Source organism: Glycine max, chromosome 12, assembly GCF_000004515.6.
Source record: "Glycine max cultivar Williams 82 chromosome 12, Glycine_max_v4.0, whole genome shotgun sequence".
Lineage (NCBI taxonomy): Eukaryota > Viridiplantae > Streptophyta > Magnoliopsida > Fabales > Fabaceae > Glycine > Glycine max.
Genome location: NC_038248.2, coordinates 37,905,002 through 37,918,714, shown reverse-complemented (window position 1 = coordinate 37,918,714; position 13,713 = coordinate 37,905,002). Strand labels below are relative to the sequence as shown.

Genomic DNA, 13,713 nt, shown 5'->3' with positions numbered 1-13,713 from the left:
AAGTTACAAGTATTGGTTCGTTGTCACTTCTAACTCTACAAATCAAGTTTTACCTCAAGCTTGATTAGCATTCAATATTTTTTGTCCTAACAAGTTAGTGCTAGTTCTAAACAAATTAGAAGAGATTTATGGTTGTAGTTTGTTTAGAGACTAAATCTAGAATCGTCTTACAAACAGATGTACACTCAGCACTTAGTCTTTTTCTCTCAATATGTTCAAGGTGCTTTGAGAGCCCTATTTAACTTTACAAGATTATACAAAAAGTTTTTTGCAGAAAGAATAATGAATGTTTTTCGCACAAGATTGATTATTCAAATCTTCAGAGCTTTTGTTTTATATAGGTCTCATTTTCAAGTGTGCATGTTGTCTCACAACAGGTAAATTTCTTCACTTGATTTTTGTGTTATGAATGTCGTGGTTAGGGGCACTTAATGTTTGCATTAAATGCATGTCATTTTCCTTGTGCAGAGTCCACCCTTCAAAGCGTGCATTGTAACAGGTAATCACTTCCTTTGTGTCAAAGAAGGTCCTGTGCAATATAGCTTTTCTTTGATGGCAATTGAGGAATTTATTCTTTATTGGATTCATAGATCTTCTAAGAATATTTTTACAAAAAATTTCATACAAAGTATTTAATGAAGTTTTAAATGTCATATCAAATCATGACTCTATCTACCTATCATTTGAGACATTAGATGCAAATTTCTCAAGGCATGTTCTGATAAAACATCCGACACATTTTGTATAAGATGCAACTTTTAACATTTATATTTATTTACATCTAATCAAAATAATTAAGAGTCTTGATTTGTTTTAAAATATAAATGTCATTTGAATTAACATTGTTGACAATATCAATATAAAATCTTAACATGTTGAGACTAAACTAATTAAAGATATATTTATTCGATAACAACAATATTGTATTTATATACAAGGTTAAGAGAATTGGTATCATAAAGTTAGGGAATATAATCAAGAATTAGAATTAGAATAGTCTACCAGAAACAATGAAAAGAAAGCAATTTTTTCCTAATTATACTAAATATCTCGACTTTATTTCTCCCAATATTTCAATAGTCAACTATGAGCACTTCGAAGTTGCATCTACATCTTTTACTTGAGCCGATAATCATTGAGGTATTTTCAATGTTGATGTGGACCTAGATTTTTTTCAAAGATCCAAGATCTTCTCCTTATGCGCCACGCCACCCTCAGCTTTCCCATCTCTGATAGCATCGATTCCTCCAAGTAAGCAAATTCAGACCAACCATTAAAAAAGTGTTCAAATTTTTCTTTGCATCATTGATCTATTTATGTTGTCTCAATTGAAAACGAAAGTGTTCAATTATGTTTGATTGACTGATTGGTGGAGCTTCCGCTTTTGGCAGGGTTCCTTAGGATATATTATGATGGTATTGGTGTGCAATAATCAGGGAGGTTTGAAAGTGGACAAATGAATCGGTACATGTAGAAGTTAATAAACATTGATCAATGGTCATCGAAGATTTTATTAGGGGCCTTAGAATAGCATGTTAAGTTGAATGATAATGTGGCTATATATTTGCAGCCCTTAATCCTTATTTGAAAAATTACACCTAATTGTCCCCTAAAAATAACACCTGAGGTAGTTGTGATTTCCCAAACAAGAAAAGTGTGTCATTGGTCAAGTTTAAATGTGTTATTAACCAATTTCATTTTATTTGAATCCTTCCACTTTGCTAGGTTCTGATCACACTTGTGAGCAAGCATACATTGGAGATGAATTTCGTAAATCCCTTCTACATTTCTACTGAAAAGATGTGTGATCCTGCTTTAATGAATTGCAGCTGCATTGTTCTTTCCATGCTGCCCTGTAATATCATCTTTCATTTACACTAATGATTTTTTTTTCTTTCTATTGACTGGCTTAAATTTTGCAATCCCCATGTATTTTCCCTTGAAGCATCTATCCCAAATTGTTTACAAGTACAATATTTCTCACATCATGTTAGTGATCGATATACACTCGAGTCAGCTGGCATTCATGGCTCCTGAACTTGCTGCAATGTCATTGTCAATCTTGAATTAGGTTTGGCCTGACTCAAATCTAAAAGTTATCTCATAAGATAAGCACTTTCCAAGCCTTTATAAATTCTATTTTAGTCATATCTATAGTTGACATGGGATCTTAACACCCTTCTCATGCCTAAGATTGGAAATTTAGAATGTGAAGATTATACAATTATTATTTTTTACATTACATTGAGAAAGCCGCAGAGCTAGATAGATTTTTTTTCTTTTTCTTTTCTATATTGCACTAGAAAGCCACGAGGCTCGGTAAATTACACTAAAAAAGTCACAAGGCGAGGTGAATTTTTGGACAATTTCAGGTGACCCTATATAAAATCTACAATAGGCTTTAATATCATCTTTAATTTAAGCTAATTATAATTCAACCCTAAAAGTTAACTAAAATTATTCAAATGTTCAAAGTTTCCCAACACATTTTTCTTCTTTAACCATTTCTGTAATTGATATGGAATCTTAACACATATTGAGACTAAAGAATGATATATTTATTAAATAACAACGTTACCATATCTATATACAAGGTTGAGAGAATTAATCTCATAAATCTAGGGACTAGAATCAATGATTAGAATAATCTAGCTACAGAAACAAGAAAACAATTTTCTTAATTACATAAAATGGACAATGTTTCCCTATTATACTAAATATCTCAACAATATTTTTCCCAATATTTCAATAGTCAATTATGAGCACTTTGAAGTTGCATCTAGATCAATCATTAAGACATTTTGAATGTTGATGTGGACTTACATTTTCTTCCCTCATTTCTGGACAAATGGACAATGCAGTCATTTAAATACATCATTCGTTTCGTGGGAAAATACGCAGATCATGTTCTATTTTGTGCGCAAGATATTTCGAGTTTGTATTGAGGTTTGTGATCTCTGCAGCAACTTTTCCTTCCTTTTATGCTTCGGGATGCTTCCTCACTTGCAAATGCATGTCAAACTTGCATATTATTTGTTACTCCACTTCTTGTCAGCTCATATCCATTCTTGAAAAGTCTTTGTTGGCTTATGACATGTGATCAAATCCAATAAAAAAAAAACAATTTTTAGTTCTTTTTATTGATTTTTTTCAGTTTTTATTGGATTGTATCCATTTATGAACACTAATGTGAAAGATAAATTTCTGACTCGAGGTCAGAGTAGCCTCCAAAAAGAATTACAGAGAGATAGAATCGACTTTTTTTACCAATGGGTGTAACTTTTCTGTTATTGTCCGACTCGATACTATTTAAATTATTTTCTAAAAGAGATAAGTGTTACGACTTCTGAAATAGAAGTCATACCACCTGTTACAATTTTATTTTATTTTAATTAAAGTCGTAAATAATTTTACAACTTTAAAGTTGTAAGTTATTATTTTTTTTAAGGAAAGTCGCAATCCTTTTTTCACGCAATTTATTTTGTTTGTATTTTATTTTGTTTTCAATTTTAAAAAATTGTAAACAATTTTATTTATTTAATTATTAAATAAATATTTTTAATTTTACTTGTTATTAGTTTTATTTAATATGTTGTATATTTTTTATGATTTTATTTGATATGTTATATATTTTGTTAGTGTTTTTTATTTAAAATATATTATATTTTTTAATATTTTTTTATTTAATATATTGTGTATATTTAAAATTTAGATAATCTTTTAATAATGTTATTGAATTTTATTTTTTCTAAATGAAATATAAAAGTAACTTAATGACAGGTGGGAATTTGATCCAACCAATCCGCTGCTTGTGAAAACTATTGCGAGCAAGTTTGCCTTAAATCGTGGTTTCCTCATCTCGTAACCTATGCCAAAAGATAAAACAATGAGTAATAAATATAGTGAAGATGTAATAAAGCAAGAATTTGATGCATGAAATGGTTAGAAGCATACCCGTATTGATGACTTGTTTTTTTAAGTCAACATTTTTAAACTGTTTATTGAAATTTGATGCAATGTGACGAATGTAATACACAGACGAAACATCCGGTCCATTCCACTTAACTCGTTCTGATTGTAAAGTTGCTAGCAAACCGATTTCCCTGTCTGATATAATACATAACTTTGGTTGAGGTGTAACATATCTCCTCAAATAATGCAAGAACCACATTTAAGCTTCTTTGCTCTCACTCTCAAAAATTGCAAAAGCAAGTGGAAAATTGTTCATACTACCATCTTGTCCAATGACAGTCAACAAAGTACCACGATACTTTCTAGTTAAAAATGTCCCATCTACTTGCACAATTGACTTGCAATATTGAAAGCCTTCAATGCATGGCTTAAAAGTCCAAAATACACGATTAAGAATCACCCTAGGAGACTCATACTCACCATCTTCCATTGAAGATGAAGTTTTGTATCTTACTATTGTACCTAGTAGAAAGTGTTGAGCAGTTATCAACCATACAGACAGATAACTGTATGATTGTTCCCAACTTCCAAATGTCATTTCAAGGGCTTTTTGTTTAGTTGTCCATGCTTTTTTGTATGAAACTATATAACCAAACCGTTGAAGCATGTTTGCAATCAAGATTTTGATTTCAATACTAGGATTTGTTTTCACTAAATGAACAATATTTTGGGCAATTACATATGAGCCTAACCTAATATGATCTTGTGATATGATAGAATTTATGCAAGTGTGAATACCATTTATTTTCTTCAACTCTCACCTCTTGCGTATTTTGTTAAACGATACTCTTGTCCTCCAATAACATTCATTAACATATTAATTACACATGACAACGTACTTGTCACTCTTGTTCTCTACCACATCAAAATTAAATGAATGCATAAAATGAAATTGTTTAATGGCATTCACAACTGCTTGTTTTGATTCAAATGTCAAGCCTTTGTAAAAGTCATTTGTACTAGCACTCTCTATGTTTTGATAAGGATTTGAGTACTCTTGATTTTCTAAAATTTGGCTACTAATAGTTTCAAAATATGAAGATGACTCACTTTGATTGTCTGGTTTTCCATGTTCATGAACATCATGTTGTTACTTGTCGTCACTAAAGTCGCTAACATTATCTCTTATTATGGGTTCTTCATTAGCCATCTGTCAAAAATACAAAAGTAACTTCTTAGTGAAAATGTAAATAATTTAGTATATCTATCGTTAAATAAAAAAAACCCATACCGAGAAAAATTGAAAAAAAATGCATCATTCTGGTAAAAGTCCCTAATTTTGTGTATCCAATGTTAAATAAAAAATATATTGGGGAAGACAGTAAGAAAAAGGTGAAAATGAGAGACCCTTTTGTATTCTGATAAATATACAAGATTGTCAAGATTGTTACTTTGTGAAATAAAAGTGTGAACCAAACCTTCCTTTTATAACTTACATATTAGTGAACAATGAATAATTACTAGTGCAACATACATTTGTATCAATGAAAATAATAGTAACTATTATAAAATATTATTATATAATAACTTATTTAAATCTTTAAAACCCTAAAATAATATTAACTTAACATTTATAATTTATTAAAAGACTTTGAAAACATGTCAATTGTTTACGGTTTTTAAAAAATTAAAAACACAACAAAATAAAATACAAACAAAAAAAATAGCGTGAACAAAGAAAAGGAATTACAACTTTGAAGTCGTAATCCATTAAAAAAAAATATGTTACGACTTCAAAGTAGTAAAAGAAAAAAAAAATAATAACTTACTACTTTGAAGTAGTAAAAAAAATTATAATAAAATTATAAAATTATTTACGATTTCAATTAAAAAAAATTAAAGTCGTAAGTATTATGAATTTTAATTCAAAAGTCGTAACATTTATTACGACTTATTTCTTTTTGAAAAATAATTTAAATAGTACCCCATTTGAAAAATAGCGGATAAAATTACACCCAATGGATAAAAAAAGCCGATAGAATCAAACTTCATTCAATATAATGCATAATAGGTGATTACAAGGATATATAGCCAATCATGGCCGTGCGCTCAATCTAACAGAATTCATCCTAGCCATAGCCATTCACTATAACAGAATCTCAGTAAGTTTTTGAAGCTATTATTCTTACTTTATCGTTAGCCCCATTTCTGTTTAACAATCCTTTTGCGCTTCCTCAATTGTGAGCACATCACAAACATTTTAATAACTTATATTTCTTTCTGCCCCCACTAAATTTTTTAATTTTTCTTAATATAACATGTATTTATAGTTATAAATTATCTCTGTAATTTAAAATTTAGTTAAAAAAAAAGTTATAATGTGAATTTTTCCTCCATTTATTTATATATGTGAGTTTTTTCCTCGTAACTAAAATGTTCTAGATTGGTTACTGTTCTCGGGCCTTATCTCTCTATTCTCATCAATAATGAAATCTTAGGTTAATTCCATGCTTATCAGCTAAACGCTTTGGACAATTTGACTATATACATAATACCTAACGATTAAGTGATGAGTTTTGTTGTCTGCATTCATAAATGTATGCCTCTTCTAGACTTGCCCATATGGCATCATCCGTGGTCAATTCAATCTAGTTAATATTTAAGTAGTTTTACTAGCTACCTGATATTCTTTAGCATGTTAGAGTGCCATATATGTAATATGTTAAAGAAAATGACATGTTAGTATGAATGCTAAATCATTGGCAGTGCTTGGGATCCAAAATCTCGGGGATATTGTGCTGGGATATGTGACTCCATGTTCTGCACATACCTCTGCCGTGTGATACCAAGTTCATGGTGATTTCATGGTCCCCTAACTTGTCTCACCCACCCAGTTCAGGAAATCATGGAAATCGTAGTGGCTAACGGAATCTACAAATTCTGCAATTAATGCCAGTTGCATTTGGTGCAAGCAATTGAAGTCTTTATTTATTTGCATTATGGCACAAAGCCACAAACTACAGCCTACAGGAGTTTTTGCTTGCGTTGAGGGAAAGAGCATAATTCAACGGTTTTGAGGACTTTAAGGAACATAAATATGGCATGCGTATCCTGCATCCCCTTTCTCAAGAGTGGAAGACTAATATCTCTTTATTTAAAAACTGTACTTAAAAAATATTCTTTATACAGACGGATTTCAATATCGAAATACTAACCATGCAAAATTATTAGATGGTTCTCAATTACGTAATCTCTAATTAATCATCACATACCATAAAATTAAGTGTCATTAACTTTTTCTTGTAAATTAAAAAACTTGAATGAAATCATAAAGATGGGTTGAAATCATAAACTTTTGAGAATCATAGATTACTTTATAATTTTTTTTCTTGATAATATTGGTAACTTAAGATAATCATTTTATTCCTTAAATATATATAGGGTTATAATATTAATCTCCGAGTCAATTAAACTTTTAAATAAGTATTTGAAAGCATAATTTATCAATTATATTAATTAAAAATTCAAAAAATATATAAATCAAGTGATAATATTAACATATATTTAAAAATTGAAGATTAAATTTAAAAGTTTATATGAAAGAATTAAAAATATCAAAGACTTTGTTTAAAACTTTCTAAACCGTAATGACCAATATAACAACGCATTACACTTTCATGATTTCCTCAAATTCAGTGATACAATAGCATATCAATAGTGGGTTCAGTTATTATAAATTAATAAAAATCCATCTAAGCATTGACCTCGTACGTCCAGCAGCACAATGGCTATGACTCGTATCCTAGTACTGCTGTGTTTGGTTTTTGTATCACACATGGGTGAGGCAAAAGTACTTGTGCCCTCTGCTATCTCTGCTTGTGAACGTATATTTGAGTACTTCCCCAATTGCTTAGAATTCCTGGTGGGGGATCCAAATTATGTTAGGCCATCAAGAAGATGCTGTCAACATGTTGTGAAGCTTAACATATTAGCCCGTCATAGGACAGGCCCCAGGACCATTTGTTGGTGCATTCAGGTCTTTTTTAATTAACAAATGTTAATTATTTATTTGTTAACCAAATAATTAAATTCATGATCTTTCTTTTTTAATCACTCAAACAATTTATATCTCCTCATTCAGGTCATGGTTAAGGGAATGACACCAGCATTGGTCCCCTCCAAGATACAAGATCTTCCCCTTATGTGCCACACCACCCTCAGCTTTCCCATCTCTGATAGCATCGATTGCTCCAAGTAAGCAAATTCAGACCAACCATTAAAAAAAAGTGTACAGATTTTTCTTTGGCTTATTGATCATATTATGTTGTCTCAATTGAAAATGAAAGTGCTCAATTATATTTGATTGACTGATTGGTGGAGCTTCTGTTTTTGGCAGGGTTGGTTAGGATATATTATGATGGTATTGGTGCGCAATAATCAAGGGAGGTTCAAAAGTGGACAAATAAATCAGTACATGTAGAAGTCACTTATAAACATAGATTATGTCTTAGAATAGAATGTTAAGTGGAATGATAATGTTGCTACATATATTTGTCGCTTCAGCCAAATATAGTAGAAGAAAGATAAGATATGCCTTGCAATATGTAGCTAAGCTAAAGATAATTCATGGAAAGGTAACCTCAAAATAAAAAAGGGTTCATTGCCCCTCTCCCAAAAAATATAAAATAGAATTATCCATGTTTTGGGAAAAGGTAGCTACACTTTTATCTCAAATAATTGTGCTTATTGCCTTAGATTAAATCACTTTAAATTATTGGCTTCTCAAACAAAAATTAATTGTTTAGCCAATTGCAGGGTAGTCTAGTGGTAAATGACAGGTAACGATAATGTGGTTTTGAAATCTAAACGTGTGAATGCTAATTTCCTTCGCTGCACCTGAATAAGAGCCTTCCTGCCTTTTTTTTCTTTGATGTAAAAAAAAATAATTAAATTTTCATAGAGCCTTATTGCCTAATAATTAAACCTGTTGCATACCACAAAATCAGTCTCATGTTAATTAATTTGTTGGAACCTATTTTAGCTTGGGCTTGAGACTCAATCCTAATAATGGGTGCTAGAATCTTAATATTAGTGCTAATTAAAGTTGGCATCTAGAATCTTTAGATGTAAAATTTTTAAGTTAAATCACTTGAGGTCAGCCTAATGGTGGAGGATTTGGATAATATACATGAGATTATTATAAGTAGATACTTCAGTGTGACTATTGTAAAAAAATAGATAAATAAATTCTAAGTTGCATTTGTGTATGCACAATAAATTATATATATTTGACAGTTAAGTTATTTTGTCCCTGTTACAATAACACAAAGTAATATTGTCTTTGGGAGACTTTGAGAATTCAATTTATCTCAAATCTCTATAAATATATTCAATGTCATTACCATAGGTAAGTATTTATTATACATACAGTTGCTATGACAAAATCATTACTAACTTGAGTATTGAAATATTTTTTGTAAGTATCTCACCCCATCTCAATGTCTATAACTCCCATTCATCAAGATGTCTCACAGTTTACAAAACAAAATCTTTCTATCAATGTCTTCCAAATTTTGATCACAGTTAACAAAATCTTTCTATCAATGTCTACAGCAAAAAAAAAAAAAAAACACATAGTTCAAACTTCTTTCGGGACATGAGAATCATAAGGTTGGTATATGATGATTAAAAGAGAAAAGGGGAGGAAGAGACATTGAGTTTGAATCATTCTCACTAATGAAAATTTTATTCTTATATTAAATTTCGGGACATATATTAAATGATTGGTATATAAATGAAGTTGAACTGTTTAGCTGTAGAGTTCCTCAGCATCATATTGTGGACTGGATGAGGAAGGTAGCATCTTTGTGATAAGTCCTTGGTTGTGAAGATGTTGCAAAGGAAGCAACAGAATTCAGTGCTGAGGCTTGTGATTGTTGATTAATTAGTGAGGAAATTTTGTTTCGTGATTATGTGATATTTACGCATTTGTCATTAACGAAAACAATAGATCTCCATGTTTTTCATGATTTGGAAATTAAGAAGTAAAAGCAAAAAATGAGAACAAAAAAACCTATTTTTTGCTTAAAAAATCATTCTTTTTAAAAACAATATTTTTGGTAGAAAAAAAATCACTATCAAACCATTTTTTGTTCTTTTGTTTTTAAAACAAAAAAAATGAGAATACTAAACAAAGTCTCGCACTTTGATGAGTTTTTGTGCAAGTCTTAAACTTGTACCATTTGCATATATGCACAAATTAAAAAATATGATAAACAATAATCAAAGATATACTAAATATTCATATAAATAAACTTATTTCATGTTAAAAATAATTCATAACTGAAACTTTTATAAACAAAGACTCAATAAAAACTTATAAAAATCATTTTACCCTTAAAATAAATAACCGAATTATTAAATGGTAATAATAAATTACTATCTTACAATGAAAATACAAATGAAAGGAAATGGAATTGTTTAAGAATAATTTGATAAATGTGTGTTAAATTATTTTATTCTTCCACAATAATTTGTCCTTTCCTTTTCAATCTACCACACAACAATGCCGCGCCACCACGCACTCTCCCTCTACCACACAATGACGAGGAAACAAATAAATAAATAAACATAAGTAGTATGTACAACAACAATGGAACCTGGAAATTAACTTGTGACAGCGGTGATGCCTCGTTGGTTTCAATAGTGCCACCCACGTGTCGCTTCTTCATTGATTCTTACTGAAAAATGGGTCAACGACGAATGATTTTTAGTAACGTCATCTCGAAAATATCAGCCTCTATGAGCAGCGCAAAACCTCTCAATAATGGTATTTCTTTTACCAAACTACCCTCCACACAATCCGGACTGAGGTTCACATTCTAGAATTTCTTTTTTCTAAGATAAATGCCCACCTTATTCTTGCATTATGCGGAATGAAAATTTTATTCTTCTACTATAAAAATAATCAATTTAGTTCATAAATACATTCATAACTTAATTTGATCGTCAAATTATTTTTATTTATAATAATTTTTTTGACAACATGATATTTAAAGAATGATATGACAAATTCATCTGACAAAAACAATCTGCATGTACTAAATTAGGTATTTATGGATCAAATTATCAATTCTCTTTTTATTTCTACCTTTATAAATTACTATACAAAGTGATCATTCATCTTTGACTCTTTCATCACCACAAAGAAACTTTTATTTTTGGTTTCTCCTTCATTGTTGTACCAGACTCAATTCCATCATATTTGACTCTTTCGTTGCATCTGACAAGAAAATCACCAACATCGAGTGGTTCCTTCTCCTTGCCATGACCCTTGACAAGGCTTCTTCAACTCTATCCCTGACGAAAATTGTCCTTTGATTGATGTTTCATTTTTTCTTTTTTTTTATTTGTTTGTTTTGCTTATTAATGTCATAAATTTTTTATTTCTTTATTGTTGTTTTTCTAAATCTTAGATGTTTTTAAGTGCTTTAATTGGTTTGGAGTTTGTAGGATTTGAAATTAATTGGTTAAGAGATTTGTTGATTTTAAGTTAATAATCCTAATTCCTAAAATTGGGATTTTGCGGTTTAAAATTTGGAGGAAACAAGAAGGGAATGAAGATTAAGAGTCTCTTACCAAAGCTTTAAAGGAAGAAGCCTCAAGAACACTTGTATAAAACTTGGAAGAAGAAGAAGAAAATGGGTTCCTCTCCCTCCTTTGAATAACTTGTGCACAACAATGGAGAATAAAGATTTCAAGTTTGATTTTTTTGAGAAGTGAAGAGATAAGGCTTAGTCCAAATGAAACTTGGTTAGGCTTAATGTTGATAAGATCAAATTGACAACATGAATGACCATTTGATAGCCATGGCGGACGAACCAAATGATGTCATATATGGAAATTTTTCCTTTTGAATTTTAACCAAAAAATGACTAAAGTGGACTTAAGCAAAAATAGTAAAAACTACTTTTGCTAAAACTAATAAATCTTATCATACTCTTCTATATTAGTGTGCTAACTTCCTAGACTAGTGTGTTAACATCTCTTTGAATATGTGTACTCAAAGTGACCTTGCATTTAGTTCACTCACACAAATACAAATTACACTGCGAACCTAATGTACAATGCAATTCTTACACATGAAAATCTAGCTTAGACAATTTTTATTTCTTTGCCAAGTTTTATTAAACCAATCATATACATACATACATATATGATTAAAAACATATAACCACTGAAATTAAATTTATACATGCACAGATGACCCAACACATAATTTTTTCTGTCAATTTGAGTTGTAATTTTTCAAGGTATTACAACTTTAACTTATTTTAACTATTCTACATCATATAATTGGACACTTTAATTAGCCACCTACTAATTAAACTAAAATTCTATTTTTAAACTAATTGTATATTCATTTACGAAAATAACCTCCACTTTAAACTCTTAGGACTAAATTACCCTTTTTCTAATTTTGTTTTATCTAGATCATCATTAATCAATCTTAATCATCCCCACTTAATTTCTAACCTTACATTAATTACTAATTTCTTCTTTCAAGCTTCTAATTTCTATTTCTATACCAAAATCTAATTATTTACATCTAGGCCATTAATGAGTTGATCATTATTTAACCAAATAATTTTCCCTAAACCATTCTTATTCTTTATAAACTTTAACTTAAAAACTTAAGAGCTTAACCATGTTAAGGTATCATATGATAATATCTCATTTTCTACCATTTCAATAGTCTAAAAATACTATCCAACACACAACAAAGTAATAATATTATCTACCACACATGAAAAATTTGGATGTTACAAATCTAACCTAGGCTCTCTCCCTCAAACTCAATGTGTTACCAACTAAACTACATGCATTGAGATACATGCAAATATTTTTATTCCAAACAATTCATCTCTTGATTTTTTTTTCTTTCTCTCATATTTATTGATTTTTTTTGGGGAACCCTTATTTATTGATTAAATTCCAGTTATCTTTTTCATTCTCTCATAGTTTAAATTAATTTTCCTCTTTCATCACCAATTTCATGGGCACTTTTTTGTCTCTTATGGGATGTTGTTTCACAAATTTGATTATTTTTCTGAGAATCATATTTCTTGGAATACTACTATTGATAATATTATTTTCATTAAAGATTTTGGTACATATTTCTAATGCATAAGAATGTTTTTTTAATTTAATTTAAAATAAAAATATTAATTAAATAATTAGATGAGGTTGAATAAGAAGAAAATGAGAAATTATATTAAGCATTTCCATGAGAATTAATGTAAGATTCCCACCCATTGAGAAGAAAATATTAAGATGAAGAAACATAAACAATATGAATTCATGAAAATAAATTATTCTTAAAATATTTTTTTATTATCTTTCAATATATATGAGAAACATATTCTGATCTTCACATCACTTATAAGTTTAATAAAATAAGATTTCTTGAAACAAATTTCTTAATGTCTTGTATCTTTTAACTGTCCATATATATATCTCTTTTAACTTGCATATCTAACATAAACCTTTTACATAATCATCTTAATTTTTTATTGTGCAAAAGCTTTAGAATATTAAAAAGTGATTACAATTTACACCAAACAGAAAAAAAACTAGAAAAGTTGAGGAAAGACAGAAGATGTGAAACACGAGTTAAAATTGCAAAACCAAACACAAGCACAACACGTATGAGGGAAGGGCAAATGGGTAAGTTGGGGAGAACCAAAAACAAAGTATATTTGCCGCATAAATAATTAACTGCGAACGTGTGATTGCCACCAC

The 13,713-nt window shown here is 29.6% G+C and overlaps 1 protein-coding gene across 1 annotated transcript; it reads left to right on the top strand.

Annotated features, from left to right (window-relative positions):
* The first annotated feature begins 7,747 nt into the window (after nt 1-7,747).
* Nucleotides 7,748-8,170, top strand: LOC100818769 (non-specific lipid-transfer protein 13). Its single transcript, XM_003539485.5, has 2 exons — nt 7,748-7,948; nt 8,054-8,170. Exons 1-2 carry the CDS (start codon nt 7,748-7,750, stop codon nt 8,168-8,170), a joined length of 318 nt encoding a protein of 105 aa, XP_003539533.3.
* Nucleotides 8,171-13,713: the final 5,543 nt, after the last annotated feature.

What these genes read in the sequence shown, in the direction of transcription:
- LOC100818769 (XM_003539485.5), top strand. Translation starts at nt 7,748, where the DNA reads ATGGGTGAGGCAAAAGTACTTGTGCCCTCTGCTATCTCTGCTTGTGAA. An exon ending in CCATTTGTTGGTGCATTCAG is followed by an intron (nt 7,949 to 8,053) that starts GTCTTTTTTAAT and finishes CTCCTCATTCAG; the next exon opens with GTCATGGTTAAGGGAATGAC.